Raw genomic sequence first — 18,587 nt, 5'->3', positions numbered from 1 at the left:
TGAGTGAAAATCGGCGACCGCTTGATTCAAGAGACAGGCCCAGCATTCTGAAACCCTAAACCCTCATCCAGAATTGTGGGCCTAATTGGACTGTTGTAGGGGCTTTTAGTTGAGAGAAACTAAAGTAGAGACGGGGTTTACAGTTTACTTTGTGCTCATTTCTGAGCCGTTGCAATGATTTAGAGCCAAGGAACGGTCGAGATTCGATTCACATGCACATAGCTAATGGCTGTAAGTTTATCCATTGAAATCATTAGAATCGCCTTCTCTGTCAAGTTTTTCTCATCACTGATTGAATGTTTGTTTGTTTGTTTGTTTGTTTGTTTCAGTTATCAATTGCCTGCGGAGAGTCCTCGTCACCGTTACATATTCTTATCTTTCGATTGTGGAATCAAGCCATCGACTCCGTCAAGCTCAGCGTTGCTCACTTATTCGCTAACTCAAGGTTTTTCTTTCTATTAGTTTTTTTTTTTTTTTTTAATTATAACTTTCTTGTATATATATTCTGCTAACTTGTAAACGTGCAATGTGAAGGATTCGGAGTGACGATGATATATTGCCCTGTAGTTTCAAAAATATGTTCAGTGTTGTTAGTGATCAGTGTCAGATGAGAACTGAGGACTGGTTTTTGAATAAGAAGAATTCTGAAAATGAAGAAGACCCACGGGCAGTATTCAATGTATTGGATTCAACGTTGAAAGAGAATTTGGATCGCTTGAAAACGATGAGGTCAGCTTTATTTTATGCCAAGTTGTAATTCTTATAATGGATAGCATTGTTTGATTACTTATAAATATTCAGGTTATTCATGCTATGCGTCTTACGCTTTTGAGGTTATAATTGATCTTGTTTCCTTGTTTGAAATTCTTGTGTTTCGAATTTGTATTGCACACTGAGGGATCCAGTGTTAAATAATCTTATGGTAATTTTTGTTGAGTATTTCAGGAGCTGTTTTTAGTTGTTTATTGTGTGTTTTAGAAATTACAGAATGTAGAATTTTATATCATTTTATTCACTTCTTGCTTGAAATTTTCTAGGGAGAGCTTATCTTTGACAAAGGTTGGTCTTGTGGTTTGTACCTCAGAAACTGACTACAGAGGAAATGTAGCTGTAATTAGGGATTTGTGCTTGGGAGGAAAGTTGGGTGTGGCTTTATGGCTGCGGAGTAAAATGATTCAGAAAGGCATTGTACCCGATGTGCTTACACATAATTATCTTATTAATGGACTGTTCAAAACTGGTGACACACAGAAGGCTGATGGTGTTATTAGGGAGATGGTAGAAATAGGTCCCGCTCCAAACTGTGCAACTTACAACACTTTTATCAAGGGCTACTGCCATATCAATGATGTGGATAAAGCTCTTCATCTTTTATCCACTATGGCAAGTTCTGGCATCAGGCCAAATACAGTTACTTGTAACATACTTGTACATGCACTATGCAAGAAAGGTCTTTTAGCGGTTGCCACGAAGCTTCTTGGAGAGATATTAGCTAACAGCGACGGCAAGGAAACCTCTGATGTAATTACATCAACTATACTTATGGATAGCTATTTTAAGAGTGGAGATATGATTCATGCTCTTGGTATCTGGGATGGTATATCTCACTCTCAAATGGATCTCGTAGCATATAATGTCCTAATAAATGGGTTCTGTTTGAGTAGAGAAATGAACTCTGTGTACATGCTTTTTTGTCAAATGCTTAAGAGGGGTACACTTCCAGACATTTTTACTTACAATACTCTTCTTAGCGGTCTTTGTAAAGAAGGGAAATTAGATGAGGCTTGTTATGTTTATGATATCATGCTAAGAGCTGGAGTTGCTCCAGATCAGATTTCATACAAAATTATTGTTCAAGGCTTCTGTGTTCACGGAGATGTTGTCAAAGCTAATGAATTTCTTCTTTATATGTTAGAGAGGTCAATTGTGCCCGAGCCTCATATATGGAACCTAATAATATATGGTTATGGAAGATGTGGATATCTTGATGGTGCATTCTCTGTTAGAGATCAGATGTTGTCTTTTGGTGTTGCACCAAATGTTTTTACCTTTAATGCATTAATTTATGCAAAAATAAAAGGAGGAAAAATTTTTGATGCCTTTTATCTAAAAAAGGAGATTGTTTTAAACAACATTTTGCCTGATTTAGTCACATATAATTTGTTAATAGGTGCTTTGTGCAGCATGGGGCAACTTCATTTTGCACTTCAATTGTATGATGAAATGCTGAGATTAGGATATGAGCCTGATCTCATAACATATACTGAATTAATTAGAGGTCAATGCATAAGAGGTAATATGAAGGAGGCGGAAGAGCTTTTTGCCAAGTTACTGAAATCTGGTTTACCGATAGATCATGTACCGTTTCAGATAATTAGTAAGACATACTGCAAAATGAGAGAACCACACAGGGCATTTGACCTCTTCCAGAAGTGGTTCGCAAGTGATGAAAGAGTTTGTCCACTTTAATAAAATATAATTCTATTGAGTTAGCAGTTGTCAGAAACAAGGCCTCTGGCATGAGTCAGTTTTTATTTCTGAACATGAATGAACTTATTTCAATGGTGAAAGTCTTCTGCGCTTGGGAGGCATAAACACTCTTCTTTGAGGTATGTGTATTTGTTAACCTTCTATTGTATGTCTCTGGTTTGCTGAAATTTTCTTAATTTATTGATTGCGTTTTAGATCTGATTCTATCTTTCATAAAAAAAGAAAAAGTTAGATATAGATGTTGTCATGCAATATAGACATTCTGGAGACTTTATTTGGTATAATTTTCTTTTTGTGATTTATAGCTTGTACTTTGAAATGGGTATAAAAACCCTATCTCTTATGGTAAATCATTTTTTTCTTCTTGAGTTGCCTTGAATAGGTGGAGAAGATTACTTCCAGGTACCAATTAGCATTCTGAGATTAGTTTCTTTCATGAATGTTTGAGGAATAAAGATTACATGCTTTTACCTCTGCAATATTTCTTTATAGATTAGAGTTCTTTATTCACTAGATTTGTTGGTAAAGTTGGCATGCTTGGTTTTGAACCCTTTTATTTGCTTGAATTATCAGTTTATTGATTTAATTGTGAACAAAAAGTGAGTAAATAATGGAAGGAAGAATATGTGTTAGGTTATAGTGTCAGGAATTGTTTAAATATTAGAGATGCTAGAGGAAGCTTAGAACATTAGACCTGAGTTCGATGTTTTCAATTTTTTTAAGCTGTCTTAAGGGGCCACTGCAGTGTCACATACTAATTTCAGAGTCTAGCAAAATTCCAGGCACCATAAATTGCTCATCTTTTAGATTTGCAATACTTATCTCTATTGTTGATGTCACACACACACACACACACACTCACTCACTCACATTGGTGTTATATCTACCCATATATTGTTGGCATATGGTGGGACTAAGTTTTATGTTGTGTTGTTCTTCCGTGCTTCAAGATAATGCTTTTTATGGTTGGCATCTCTTGCATCTACAAAATGGTTCCCCTTTCCATTTGTGTTGCTTCTCTTTCATAATTCCATTGTACTCTTCTTCTGTATATTATTTACCATAAAAACCATACAACATATGAGATTGCAATTGGTTCTTTTCGACACAGGTGCAAGAAGATGACTTGGACCTTATCACAACATTCCCCACTCAGTGAGATGAATGGTGGGGCATTTGGCCTTGAGTTCGCTTATTCATTTGTAAAACTGTTTTGATCTTAACTTCCTATTAGTGAAGTGGGTAATGAGGCAATTGTGAAGTTGTTCATCATGTGTCTCACTATTTGGTCCAGGATGATGGAGCCAACCTGTGTTTCCACCGCTGATATGAATCTGTTAGTTTACAGGGAGTTGCTTTGAGTAACTATCTTATAAGTTGAGATTCTTTATGTTCTGATCAATTCATTGTTTTAATTGGTTGGCTCAACAGAGATGTTGCCGTTGGGCTCAAACCTTGAAAATGGTTCGATGGGTTTGCCTGGGTTGCCTTCTATAAGTGGGGCTGTGGTTTTTTCGTGTGATGCTGGTGTCTCGAAAATCTTGAGCAGGTGAAGATAAGCTAAAGTAGGGTCCATATGCTGCTTCCAGAAAAACCTGCTGAGCACGGAAAGAAGAAATACTCAGTATGCCCTTGAGTCTAAAGCTCAGAAAGGTAGAAACTATAAGAAACCTGATGATTTAGCATTTTATTCAATATGATATAAGCTGTAGCAGTTGACAAATTATGATCTTATTTCATGAGAATTTACTATGCTTGATATACCCTGTCAGAGGTGGCAGCTCTCAAAATTGGAGACCTATTAGGGAATAAATGAAGTGGGATTCGATTTACCTTGTTGACGAAGATGATTCATTGACCATTCCAACTCCCTATATTCAATGATGATCTGAAGCCAAACGAACGGTTGTAGAAGCTGAAGAAATGCACCTTTTGAGTGAGAAAACTTCTATCAATACTCTAATTTCTGATTTAGTTGAAATTGTAGAGATAATTTACTGCCCTTTGAAAATTTACACCGTAAATATAATGTGGAGGTAATTTTTTTTTCCTTTGTTGGAGATTACCCTATGTGAGACAAATTTGCAAAGACATAATAGTTGTTGAGGAATTCTCAAATTGATAATAATAATTAATATAAAAATAACACATTGATCGGGTATAAGTGACTTACCATTTAATATGATTTTTAACTTTCAACAATTGTTAAATTTACTTTTATATGGGAAAATGAACATCTTCACCTAAGGTCTGTCTGTGCCTTCTAAGTTTCGTTTGTACACTTCTCTAACATATGATGCATAATTTGGGATTTAAAATTGGAAGCCGAAATATTAAAAATTTTGTATGTTGGTATAATATTATTATATGTTACTTTTATGGAGGTTTGATTTTCTTTCTCAACAGTGGAGGCCTTCAAAATCGGAGCCCTAGCCACTAAACAAATGATAAACAAGTGTTGCATGGACGTGCATGAAGACGGTTGGGAATCAAATAATGTTATGTGCATAAATAATATATATAACTTTATACATAAATAACAATGTCTTTTATGTTTATAGTTTTATTGATAAAATATACAAGAAAATTCGTACAAATCTGAGATAAAAAAAAATGGAGTGTAATCTCTGTTGTGTTTCCATGACACAAAGCAAAAATTCATGGCCACTCGACCAATCAAACACTTTCAAAAAGCAAACGATCAAGAAGAAGAGAACCGATGATGATAAACTGAGTAACCAACTACAATTCCAATACTTAACCATGCTAAACGTCTTGAATGACTTAACCAAGCTAAACATCTTGAATAACTGAACATGATATCATTTTATCATCTTCATTGTATCATTCAGTTGGTAGGATGCGTCTAAAAACTGCTTGGAAGGTCTGTCCTCCATTCCGAGCAACCTTTTGCCCTTCCTCGGTTGCAGAACTCAAGAGCTTTACCACTGGATCTGCGTCAAGCTCTTCATCTGTAAGTGGTTCAAACATTGGGTGACTTTCTAAACATGACTTCATCCAGTCTCCAAGCTCCTCCACATCTGTAATTGTGTATATAATCCCACCAATGCCAAGAACATAAGCATACTCATCTAACAAATGTGGACTGATCACTCTGCGACGATGATTCTTCTCCTTAAAGTGAGGATCAGGGAACAAGAAAAACATCTTCATAAGTTGCCCTTTCTCAAAGTAATTTGGGATGTATTTCATAGAGTTAGTTCGAACCACTGAGATATTTTGGTATTGACCTGGATTTGACACCCTCAACGCAGAAATTCGTTCTTTGACATACTCTGACACTTTATCCCTCAGTTCCATTCCGATCATCAAAGTTTCGGGGAAAAGGGTTGAAAGACTAATTAGAAGTCCTCCAAAACCACAACCAATATCTGCAAACTGGATCCTTTTTGAATCATTCATTTGATCAGGCAACGCAAAGAACTGAGGATAGTGAAGGGAATAATCAACATGAGAAGGGGAAACTGGAACAGGGAAGTGAGAATCACTTAGCGGGTTGCTGTGAGCTCGAGCTCGATAGAAACGCTTTCGAGGTAAGCCAGTTGACTTATTGAAAACTGGGTTTGTTTCCTTTTCCAACATGTCTTCGTTCTGCAAGCTACATAACCTTAAAAAATCACAATGCATAGGACAAGATGCTTATATTGAATGAATTAACTTCCAAAGAAAATTTTCAGAGAAATATTTATAACAATCAACTCAAGCCACTGATCCTCAAGTCAAAATGGGTGAAGCAAAACATAAATGTAATTTTTACAGCAATCAGCACAGCCTCATTGACTAATCAGAGACAACAAAAAATCAAATCCATACTAAAAACTGATACAAAAAATGTAATGGAAAAAATACAGAGAAATGCATACGATGGCTTCTGTAAATCCAACATTCTGTCAATACATCAGAATCCCTAACAAACATTTTGTCGAACATTTCAACTACAACAGAGCCTCACACAAATTATCAAAACCTAGCCACCCCAAATCCGAAAATATTCCTTCAAAATAAACAAGATAAATTTTTAACGTTGGAAAGTAATGCATATCTAAGAATTGAATGGTTTTCTTACTTTTTGGCTGCTGATGGACTGCGGAAGGCTGGAGCTTCCGAGTTAAGACCGGTTAGCAGTTGAGATGACACAGAGCGCGATTAGGGTTCCATTTTTAGGTTAATTGGTATTTGGGTCATTGATCCATTTGGATATAAGTGGGCCTTCCTTCACCAGCCCAATAACAATAAGTCCTTATTGAGCATTGCCTTTGGGAAAGCAACGGGGTGATAAATAAGTGAATATCCTAATTTTCATCTCTATCTTTGTAGTGAAACTCATTTTCTATCCCTGTCATTTCTCCAATATGGGCATGAAAAAAAATTCTTGTTCTCTCTCTGTGAAAAATATTTCTCTCCCCTCCATCTCCTAATTTCTTCTCAGAAAATTCCCTTTCTTATCTCTACTAAAAAAAAAAATAAAATATTTATTATGTGTTAGGATATATTTTTAATAACTCAAAAATTTTTAAGGGTATTTCACTGATTAAAGATTTACGAGAATATAAAAAAGGGAACATGTTGAAGATACATTTATTCTTATTCTAATCTCATTCTTAATCGCAAAGATTTTAACCATTTATATCTATATCTCATTTTTATTTCTATTAGAAAATCTTCATCTCATTCAAGAAAAATTGGGTCAAAGATCTGATTTAGTGAATTGAATTGTTATCTTTATTTTACTTACTTTCTTTAATATTAAAATTCCATAATAAACAATTATAAAAGGATTCATTTATAACTTTTTTCAAATATAGAAAACATTAAATTTGACAACAAAAGTGTGCCAATGGGTATTAAATTAGTAAGGTCTTATCTCAGTACTCAAAACTTTAGCAAGTAAACTAACACAAATCCTACATCTTGTCCTATGAAGACTCCACTATATACGTTAATTACTTGCTAATTATTTCATGTGATCTAAATTAGTCACCCAAAAGATCTTAAAATGGTTCTTTAATGTCACTAGATGAACCTGAAACCATTCTTACTATCCATCCCAAGCTTAAATTTTAAGTTGTATGTAGATTATGGAATGAAAATAAGCTTATTTCCAACCTAACATGTGAAGTATAGTGTGTATGGAATATGATTTCATGCATGGACTTAATCATGATACAAACTTGTATATTACTTTTTAATTAATTTAATTATGCTATAAGCTTTGTTCATGCAACTACTTTGTTGAAAATTTTGCATCCGTTTTTGGGAACAAAAATCATACCAGCATTCTCCTTCTTCTTCTCAATCAATTTCTTGTATCATTATACCAACAACTATATTTATTTGAGTGTCTAAGCTAATTAATCAATGTGCTATTGGCAGTTTTTACCGGAGAGACGTAAGATCAAACATCTCTCTCAAATTTTTTATGCTTTGAAGTGCTTGACAAGTAGCATACCAAGCTTGAATCAACCGCTGCTTTAGGGTTTCTTTATTTTCTACAGAGTCTTTCTTGATAAATACCTATCAACTACTTCACCATTGATGCTGATCGATAAGTCATCGTTAAATTATTTTCAAAGGTGTGACGCTGAAAAGTTCGATACGGGTATTATTGATTCGTGTTTATGAAGCAATGTAGTATATAGTAATTTTATTTCTAGGTGGTTACACGCAATCTTATTTAACAATATTGTTATAACAATATGATTTTTAACTAAATAAGTATATCAATAAAACTATATGTACTCATTTTTTATAAACCAATTGAGTATTTATATAATGTATGATTGTGTGATTTTAAATTAAAAATAAAGTAATATTCAATTACATAATTACACATCATATAAATATTCAATTATATATTCAAAACTGGATTCACATAGCATTGCTCTAAATATATTCATATAAATTTTCTATGACTGAGTTTATATAAAAACTTATTGATTAAAAAATCTTTTTAACAAATGCATATGCTGATTAACTTCATATCAGCTGTGTAATTAGTCTTAATATAAGATTCATACAATGAATTGATATGGTCAAGCTGAAAAAGAATGTTTCAAGCTGTATAAAAACCCTAAAATATTTTTCAGTAGTTTTGGTTGAAGGATTTGAATTAGAGATTTGAACAAATTCATGTTCAAACTAAAGACATGTTTTCCCTTCATCTGTCTAGCTTTCCTTTATGACTTTATAGTCATATATACTGACAAATGTCTGCAAATCCTCCATAGCTGATCTTGACACAAATTAAAATAAAAAGGTTAACTCTCTGTCAGAAGATTTGTTATTGAGCTTTACGGTAATTGAAAAAATGGGTATTCATGCAGCTAAGCACGCCACCTCAAAGTAGATTTTTTTTTTTGTAATCTTATGTAATTTGTACTTTCTCGACAGATTCATAGAACATCTCCTTCAGCAACCTCAATTTAAGTTCTATTTTTCTTTGTGCATGAAGGAAATCTTAATTTCCCAGAATAAAAAATTGAATTCTCATAATATAAATGGGAGTTCATACTGTTAACAATTCATATGCAGAAACATAAGCACCATGTTCTTCTCTTTAAGTTCATATTTGCAGGCTTTGTACATATCTTGAAATAAAACCAGCTGCTGTAAATCTTAAACCAAAACCCTAAACCGAACCTCTCAATATGTTTTGCTGAATGAAAAACCAGTCAATCACGTATCACAATAATCGTTTCAAATTTGTAATTTGTCTGCAAAAGTTAGGTGGCCTTTGGATAACAGGTGGGCGTGATGACGACTCTTCTGTATATGATATCTTGAAGTGTTAAAGAAGAAACAAAGGATTGTGATGGATGGCTTAGTACTGGCTTTGTTTAATTTTCAGAAGTCTTATTGCTGATCAAATAACGCAAAGCCAGATCTCTCAATCTTTCCAAAATCATAACTAACACCCACTTAGAAAAAGCTCAGCTTAATTACAATTACAATGCGTTTCCCGACAAATCAACTTAATTAACACGTAAAGTGATTAGTTATTAAACGTATTATACATAGTTATTCAATAAAAAAATATGTCAGGGTTGAAGAAAATTGGGATACTTACTGCAACATCGTCACTAAAAAGACCAGTGCGAAAATACCAAGTCCAAGTTCTAATTATCTAGATTAATGTCATTTATCAGACACATGGATTCTACATACTTACTTTGATCTTGACCCGTGAAAAAAGTTAATCAGCTGGTAGATTTCGTGAAATAGATATTGTATGAGTTGTCTGATTCTGAAACGAAGAATCCAAAAAGAAAGTAACTGAAACGGAGAAATTCAGAGGAAAGTATAACTTTGGAAAGAGATGTTTACCTGACAGAAAATCTGTAAATACAACTCAGAAGAAAGTAATTAGTTCATCGCAATCATAAGAGTGTTAAAAGTAAAAATGTTAAGGTTGCACAGTTGATTAGTAACTCAATTAATTTCTAGCATTAATTAATCATTTTATGAAAAATGGTGTGCTTGTAGTTCTCATTTTTTTAAGGTAACAAATAACCCACTTGAGTCAGATCGCCTTTTTAGGATCAAACCAACTATATCAAATAGGATAAATTTTGAATCGCCCTTTTACGGTGAAATTAACTATGCCGAATAGGATAAATTTTAAGTCCAGTAATTAACCTCACAATCACTAAATCCAATAAATCAAAATTTTGATCTCGTTAAAGAAAACTTGAACTTATGTTCTTTATATATAAAGTCTACTCTTTTATTACTCATGTTACCCTTCGAAGGTTTGTAGTTGTCATTGTTCTTGTTTATTTTACATATTAAAAAATTCTGCAAAAAAAATTATAATCATAATATAACTTGAGCTCTTATGAAACCTAGAGAATAAATGACAAATGGAATATTTGATAGGCAACACAAGAGTGCATGAAAAACCAGGAACAGTAGTTGGAAAAAATTTCATTATAATTAAGATTACAAGGTAAGGAAGAGACTATTTGCTCTCACTATTTGTGTTATAGTTTCTTAGGTCAGTACTCTTTTTTCCACACTCTTCTTGCACAATTTTTCATACACTTTGATATAATTTTTATACGCAAACCCTAATCGTAAATACTTGACATGTGTCTTGAGCCCCTTCCTCGAATAGCTTTCTATGGTCATACCAACTCTTGCTTACTTGTAGGTCGGATTGTCATAGTAGGTCATACATGCTTTACTATATGTCACACCACATTGCTTATTGTAGACTGTACTTGCTCTGTTCTACCAAGTGAACATGGACACAAGATTATTCTAATTGATGCACACGCTTAAATGTAGTGAGAAAAACTTAGACCTCTTCTGGTGTTTGCACTCAATGGATGTATTTGGTGATCAATTAATAAGCCAACAAGTTGTATTGATAACGTTTGTCCAAAACCCCTTTCCCAACTTACAATAGAAATAATGCATCAAACCATAGTATTCTGATCATCCTCTCTACAACTCCATTTTACTGAGATGTTCCAACAACGGTTTTATGTCTCACAATGCCTTCATTCTTACAGAATTTACTGAACTCTTCATTGCAAAATTCAATGGCATTGTCTGTTCTAAGTCTTTTAGTATGTTGTTTGCTTATCAATTAAAGTCTTCCACTACTTGAAAGTTGTAAACATTTGACTTATCTTTTGCAACAAGTAAACCAAAAATTTTACCGAGAAATCATCAATAAAAGTGAGCATGTATTGAGATTTTTACCACCTTTAGAAAGAAATTGAGATGGCCCCCAAAGGTTTGAATGGATATAGTCTTATTGTTTCCCACCCCACAAGTATTAACTTTTTAGCAAGGCAGTAACTATGTTCTCCAGAAGATAAGAAACAAAAAACTGCAGATATTGTAGATATAGAAAAAAAAAAGTTCACTTGTTTCACCATGCAATATTCCATTTGCATTTTGCAAAATACCATTAACTTGATCGTATAATCAGATTTATTAGAGAGGCATATGCATGCACGATAAGGCATTGACCATGAACCTTTAAAAACTGCACATGGTTGTGTAACTTCCTGTCTGGGGGCAAGCATATGCAAATAAAGAAATGTAACAAGTACACTGGTTATGTCAAACAAGAAAGTACCAAATTTTATGATTGTGAAACAAGTAGCCGAGGGTGGTGATAAGAGAAAAATGGAGGACAAGCTCCTGCATTAAGTTGAAAGTTTCAGTTTTTGCCAAAAGACCCAAAAAAGAAAAATCTCCTTTCTACAGTCATCTAAAAAGTAAAGTACTCTTGCAGCAAGAGGATTGGGTTAGATTTGAATCCTTACCACCGTAGTTAAATCTGTGATGTTAGCTCAAGGAACCTTTATTTGAGTAGAACCGTCACTTTGGAATTTAGGGCTGGATTCGAGCCAAGCCGAGCTCGGCTCGCAGCCAGCTCGGGATCGGCTCGGTTTTTTATGGCCGGCTCGAGTTCGGCTCGGGCTCGACTCGAGCCGAACTCGGCTCTGCTCGAGTTCGGATTGTTTTCAGCTCGCTTCGTTTACGGCTCTGTTCGGCTCGTTTTTCATATCAAAACGGCATTGTTTTGTGTATATATATGGATAAAATAACGTCGTTTTGTATAAAAAATTTTAAAAAAAATCTACCGAGCCAGCTCTAGCTCGGCTCGAGCTCGATCGAGCTGAGCAGAGACCAAAAACCGAGCCGAGCTCGAGCTCGAGCTGGCTTGGCTCGAGTCCAGCCCTATTGGAATTGAATCCTTTACATTAAACAAATAAAACTTTGAATTCGGTGACAATAATTTAGGTTTCAAATTTATATTCTCTTGTTTAAACACCCGTACCTTTGCACTCAAGGGACGTATGTTGGCCTTGCTTAGAGCTGGATTCGAGCCAAGTCAGTTTGAGCTCGAGCTCGGTTCGATCGAGCCCTAAACGAGCCGGCTTTAGCCGAGTTTGATTGAGCTTGAGCTCTATTCATTAGATTTCCTAATTAAAATTTTTAATACAAAACGATGTCGTTTTGACTAATATATAATAAAAACGACGTCGTTTTGATAACGAAAAACGAACCGAACCGAACCGAATTCGAATTCGAAACGAGCCGGCCTTAGCCGAGCTCTAGCTCAAACTCGAGCCACCTATATATGAACCGAGCCGAGCTCGAGCTCAAACTTAACTCAGCTCGAATCCAGCCCTAGCCTTGCTTAAGTATATTTTTTTAATATTTTTTCTATGAATTCATACTTCTACAGCTCGAGAATGACAAAACTGAGGCTGGCACGATGAGTCATAAGGTAGAGCATCATTCTCCTAGTTTACTTTACAAGTCAAGCGATCATATAGATAGAGATAATCAACAACAATAGCTCAGGCCACTGGCACTGCGTCTATGAGAAGAGGAACGCAAATGACGATCAAAGAACCCCGCGGAAATGAAACAAGAGACACAGAGAGGAAGAGAATCCAGGAAACTGGTCACCGCTTTCCCGGGAAACAATCAATAAAATATAAAGGTGGTTGGCATCCCCAGGTACCCCATGCGCTGCTGTTTCCTAAAATTACTTTTTTAAGTCTCACCATTTCACAGGCTCCTACAAGATTTGATCCATTTACATGGCACAGAATGATTGGTTAAATTGAGTTGATATTCAAAGAAGAGAACCAGGCCAAGCACGTGCTTGTCTGTCTAAAAATAAACAGGATTTACTTGTGCCAGGGTTCATGGGTCTACGTGACTTTGTCTTATTTGCATGACCAATTCCCCCTCGTCTGCACTGTAACCCTTAACTATTATTTGTTGAGATAACAAAATTTGGGGGGCGATCAAATTTTCTTTTAATCAAACTATGTTTTTTCTGATTGTAATGATCCAGTGTTTTTTTTTTTTTTCCATTAAAGTGATTAAACTTTATTTTTTTCCATTGAAAATATTAAACTTACATAATTTTCAATTAACCTATTGCATAACTTCGAAGAATGTGACATAATTTTTTAAAAACTTTTTTAAAGTAATTTTTTTAAGATTTTATAAATATAATAAAGATTTGAATCCAAGTTTTTTACTTGAAAGTTCTAATGTTTTATCAGTTTTATAAACTCTTAGAGTTTTTTTTTTATATATTGATGTGATCATTTTAATGTATTGATGTGGATATTTTATGTGTGATAAAGATAATTTGTGCCCTAATATGGTTATTTGCAACTCATAAATACCTCAAATTATATTTTTTTTCCTGAATTTATTTTTACTAAAAAAAAACACAAAACAATAAACAAAAACTCCTCATAATAATCAAAACCCACCAAGAATTAATTTGTTTTGTTTTTAATGGTAAAAATTTTTGAGTTGAAAGTTGAAGTTCCTTTATTATTTAGGTTCAACACTTACACTGATAAAATATAATCTCAGTGAATTTCAATAAAATATTATTCTGATTAAAAAATTTAAATGAACAAAATGCATTTGAAAAATAAAAGGAAGCAAGGTTTAACATTTATAAATATCGTTTTAATTAATAAAATTCTAAATAGACATATGACATACATAATGCATATATAGATATTAAACGCATTTTTTATACAATGGAATACAAGTTTCGTCAATTTCATATAAAAATATAAAAGTTTAATCACTTTAATAAAAAAGAAAAAGTTCGAACAACCAAGAATTGTTCATGTCAATCAAACATTATCCTGAACATCATTTCTAAATTAAAACAAATTTCAATGGTGCTAGAGGTTCAGACCTCTTTTGTGTAATAAAATGTATGATTGGCTAAGTGAATAGGAAAATAAAAAATTTATACTTTTATTAGATGAAAATGATAATTTGGCCCCTCTAATTATTATTCTACCTTTATTTTTTTAATAATAAAATGATGTGCATATAGTTTTGATGTATAATTTCGGTATTATATAATGTATTTTTATATAATTTGATAATTTTAAATTAAAAATAAAATAATATTTTATATTTTATGTAAAAAAAAAGGTGTATGTAGCATTGAGTTTTTTTAAATTAATTGCAATCCCTCGGCATTAGGGCAATATATCATCACTACACTAGTAATGCTTGTTTCTGCGGATCTTTTTAACAATTATTTCCCTTTCCATTTTGTCATTCTGTCTGTTTACTATGAAGAACTGAAGGGAGATATATAAGTTGGTCCATTTATTTAACTCCCATAGACATCCCATGGTGAGGCTATTCTGGCCATTTTATAAGAAATTTTGTATAAATATAAGCTCCATGACAAGTGGGCAATCACGTAGATATCCTAAATTAAGGATTTCTTCATTGAATTAGTATTCGTATTATTGATTAAAGCATTGAAATTTGGATGTGACAATATTGAACCTTGAACGTGAAGCCCAATAGTAGGTGAGAGCTTCGCAGTCACAGCTCAATTCTTTTTCTTCAAATCAGAAGCTTAAATTCCAACATTTCTTGTTCACGGTGAGGAAGAAAAGCTCTTCACAAAAGGGTCTCCCAAGTTATCATTATCTTATACAAAATAATTCATAAAATACATCAAAACCCTAATTGAAGAATTTGTTTTCTCTCCATGCAAGTAAGCTTCTAATTTCTCCTGGAAGCTTTTCAATATTCAGGGTTGTCAAATTTCCAGTTACTTCGGAAACAAGAGCTCCAACCTCTCTCCCTATTTTGCATGTGTGTTTACTGTGTGTATGGAATATGAAGATCTTCGTCACTTTTGTTTAGTTTTTTGGGATATTATTGTGTTGATTTCAATTTGTTTTAGTACAGAATCAACATAATCAAGAGGGGAAGAAGCAAATCGAAGAGGGTAAAGAGATGGAAGGAGAAAGAAAGGAGGAAAGTCTGCCACCAGGGTTTCGTTTTCATCCATCAGATGAAGAACTCATCACTTACTATCTTGTAAACAAGATCTCAGATGCTAATTTCACAGGAAGAGCTGTTGCTGATGTTGATCTCAACAAATGCGAGCCTTGGGATCTTCCAGGTTGTTGTAACAAGCTTAAACTTAATTCCTTTCTACATAAATTAGCATATTTTAGGGCTCTGAGCAATTTTCTGATCAAAATTAATTATAGGAAAGGCGAAAATGGGAGAAAAAGAATGGTACTTTTTTAGCCTACGAGATCGAAAATACCCAACTGGTGTAAGAACAAATCGAGCCACCAACACTGGTTACTGGAAGACCACAGGAAAAGACAAGGAGATCTTCAATAGTGTGACTTCAGAGTTGGTGGGGATGAAGAAAACATTGGTTTTCTATAAAGGGAGAGCTCCCAGAGGAGAAAAAACCAACTGGGTTATGCATGAATATCGCATCCACTCTAAATCATCTTTCAGAACTGCCAAGGTACCTTCACGTTTCAGCCATGGCTGTGAACTTCCTCCTTTCATGTTATGGAGGATAAATTTGATCTTATTTGGTTACAATTTTTTTTTTTTTAACTGCGAGTCTAATGGCGATCAGAAGCAACTTTATACGAGAAACTTACATATGCAGAGAAATTTCTTCTTGTTCTAGTGAGATTTTCTTCATAGCTGAGCCAAGAATGATTATATTAGTATTATTGACATGAATTTGACCATTTTGTTTAATCTAAAACTTCACCACTGAATTTCTTTTACGTTTCTTTAGCTTCTAAAATAAGTTTGATGACTCCATAAACCACACGTATCTTGGTGCTTTCTTGCAGCTTCATCATCTGGTACTTGATCACCAGTTTCCACAGAGAAAGAGAAATAGGGCTTCTTCGCAAAATTGACCTTATTATTTTATAATATTTTGGTTTCAAAATTTTCTCAGAGAAAAACTTCTAGTTAATCCAAATATTATATATGAATAATAATTCTTGAAAACTCTTTGATGGGATAGAACTAATCTGACGTTTTTAGTAAATGATGACACAGGATGAATGGGTGGTTTGCCGAGTGTTTCAGAAGAGCGCAGGAGTGAAAAAATTCCCCACAACTCAATCCCGTGCTGTAAATCCGGTGTACAATTTCGACATCGGAGCAAATTTACTGCCTTCACAAATGATGCCGGCGGCCGCCGAGAACTATCACTTTCCGGTTGGAAGAAACTACATGGGAAACCCTGATCAATTCGCTGAGTTCACAAGGATATTAAGAGGAGGCGCATCAACCAGTGTTAATCTACCATTTCAATCCATGAACTACCCATTGTCCGCTGGCGGCGCAGGAAGCGGCGGCGGCTTCACAATCTCCGGACTAAATCTAAATCTTGGAGCTGGAGGAGCCACGGCACAGCCTGTATTACGACCTATGCAACAGCCTCCTCCTCAACAAGATGTTTCTTCCTCCATGAACATGATGGCAAGCAGTGCTAGTTTTGGTGGGGAGGCTGCAGCAAGCTATGCAGCAGACCAAATCCATAACCCTAATGGAGGTGGAAACAGATACATGGGCATGGAGCATTGTATGGATTTAGATAACTATTGGCCTACTTACTAAAGAGTGGAGAAGAATAATGAATTTCAGTTGAGAAAAGCTAGATTAAGAAGTAGATTAAGTCTGTTAATGTAGTAAACCTTAAGCTTGTTTCACTTCAAATTTTAATTTCTTCTGTTTCATGTTGGAAATTGCCATGTAAGTGGGTGAAGTGCCCCAGTTATCAGAGACATTCAAATCTTTTTTATCAGTAACAGACTGAAATCACTGGACTTCATCAACTCAACTATCGTAGTACATTTTAGTTCTCACTCAGGCCACTACCATATAAACTGTTATAACCTAGGTAATGAAATATAGAGTTGCAGCAAAAGGAAGAAGAACATAAGCAGAAAAACAGCATAAGTTTATAGTAGTTTGGTGATCAATATGATTATCCACGTCCACTTTGAGAAGCTACAAAGATGTCCTCCATATCAGAGATAAATAATAGAGTTTCACAATTATACTTATAAATTAGATTGAAACTTATTTGAGTTCGAAAACGAGTTTGGTATAAAAGAGTTTGAAACAAACTTGATTTAAGTCAATTTGAGCTTGATTCAAGCTTAGTAGTTAAATATTTTCGAACTTAAGTTTGAGCTCTAACTTTATGAGTGTTCAACTCATAAAGTTTACAAACTTAAAAAATTTTGATATAAATAGATTAAAACAATATTGTTTTAATTAATATGCATTAAAATAACGTTATTTTAAGTCACTTTTGCTCGGTTACAGTACCAAACCAAGCTCAAACTCGAAATTTACTCATTTTAAACGAGCCGAACTTGATTAGCCTTGAAACGAGTATTTTTTTTTAAGTAATTTTTTTATGATTTCACAAAAATGATATAGATTCAAAACTAGGTCTTTTACCTGAAAGCTCTAAAGCTCCAACAATGGCTTTGCTGCCCTTTAGTTCCCCTCATCTATTCAACATGCAGCAGACTCTTTATGTGTTTAAGTTTATCCAAGGCAACAACATTGATAAACATATTAGCTAGATTTTTTTTCAGAAGTTTTCTTCACTTGGATAATCCCTTCTTCAACTATGTTTCAAATGAAGTGAAATCTAACATCAATATGTTTCAATCTCTCGTGAAACACTTGATTCTTGCAAAGAAAAATTATGCTTTGACTGCCACTCTTCAACCTGATTCGTAACCAAGCTCTTTAACCAAACTGCATCCTTTGGAACCTCGGAATTTTCAACATATTGTACATCTATAGATAAAATGAGCATTACTCACAAATTTTCTTACCAACAAACCAAATTATCCCAAACATTAAACATCAACGCAACCTTTTAAACATTCCTTCGGAGTTTGAAACATGTTATACAATATGATAGTTGAAATTGAACATTTAACATTTCTCAAAATCCCCTTTAATGCTTCCCAATGACTTCCCAAGGTTATTGAAAGATGCAGCTTTCCATTGTGGTACCCATGCAAAACTCTCACATTGGAAAGAGACATTTTCAACTACCCATTTCATTTATTATAAATAAGTATTCAACCTATGTTCAAGTGTTCTACATTATGTGAGAGAAATATCAACCACTAACTTCTCTTATTATAAATCTGACTCAATCTTTTCATTTTTTATCACATTTCAATTATTTCTTTTATTGCGTCTACTCCTTGGAGGAATGCTCGTTAGAAAGTGGGGTTAGG

At 34.1% G+C, this 18,587-nt stretch overlaps 3 protein-coding genes across 13 annotated transcripts; 2 read left to right on the top strand and 1 right to left on the bottom strand.

The window, feature by feature from the left end:
* Positions 1–13: 13 nt before the first annotated feature.
* LOC123200338 (pentatricopeptide repeat-containing protein At5g24830) lies at positions 14–4,539 on the top strand. Of its 9 annotated transcripts, none has more exons than XM_044615501.1 (6): positions 14–231; positions 330–445; positions 535–729; positions 1,038–2,609; positions 3,602–3,851; positions 3,922–4,539. In XM_044615501.1, the coding sequence occupies exons 1-4, from the start codon at positions 226–228 to the stop codon at positions 2,467–2,469; spliced, it is 1,749 nt and encodes a 582-aa protein (XP_044471436.1). In that variant the 5' UTR covers positions 14–225; the 3' UTR covers positions 2,470–2,609; positions 3,602–3,851; positions 3,922–4,539. The 9 variants fall into 9 exon arrangements, with proteins under 9 accessions (XP_044471436.1, XP_044471433.1, XP_044471430.1 ...); XM_044615498.1 differs by lacking the exon at positions 14–231 and having other exon boundaries at positions 260–445; positions 3,602–3,657; positions 3,785–3,826; XM_044615495.1 differs by lacking the exon at positions 14–231 and having other exon boundaries at positions 260–445; positions 3,602–3,657; positions 3,785–3,851.
* Positions 4,540–5,089: 550 nt separating this feature from the next.
* Positions 5,090–6,733, bottom strand: LOC123200054 (tRNA (guanine-N(7)-)-methyltransferase). Of its 3 annotated transcripts, none has more exons than XM_044615145.1 (2): positions 6,578–6,733; positions 5,090–6,109 (listed from the first exon to the last, which is right to left on the bottom strand). In XM_044615145.1, the coding sequence occupies exon 2, from the start codon at positions 6,091–6,093 to the stop codon at positions 5,335–5,337; it is 759 nt and encodes a 252-aa protein (XP_044471080.1). In that variant the 5' UTR covers positions 6,094–6,109; positions 6,578–6,733; the 3' UTR covers positions 5,090–5,334. The 3 variants fall into 3 exon arrangements, with proteins under 3 accessions (XP_044471080.1, XP_044471081.1, XP_044471083.1); XM_044615146.1 differs by having other exon boundaries at positions 5,090–6,102; positions 6,578–6,684; XM_044615148.1 differs by having other exon boundaries at positions 5,090–6,118; positions 6,578–6,654.
* Positions 6,734–14,943: 8,210 nt separating this feature from the next.
* On the top strand, positions 14,944–17,158 carry LOC123200904 (NAC domain-containing protein 100-like). The gene is made up of 3 exons (XM_044616285.1): positions 14,944–15,451; positions 15,543–15,814; positions 16,372–17,158. The coding sequence occupies exons 1-3, from the start codon at positions 15,283–15,285 to the stop codon at positions 16,933–16,935; spliced, it is 1,005 nt and encodes a 334-aa protein (XP_044472220.1). The 5' UTR covers positions 14,944–15,282; the 3' UTR covers positions 16,936–17,158.
* The last annotated feature ends 1,429 nt before the right edge of the window (positions 17,159–18,587 follow it).

This window comes from Mangifera indica, chromosome 17 (genome assembly GCF_011075055.1).
Source record: "Mangifera indica cultivar Alphonso chromosome 17, CATAS_Mindica_2.1, whole genome shotgun sequence".
In the NCBI taxonomy this organism is placed as follows: Eukaryota; Viridiplantae; Streptophyta; class Magnoliopsida; order Sapindales; family Anacardiaceae; genus Mangifera; species Mangifera indica.
This window is presented reverse-complemented; position numbering and strand designations above follow the sequence as displayed.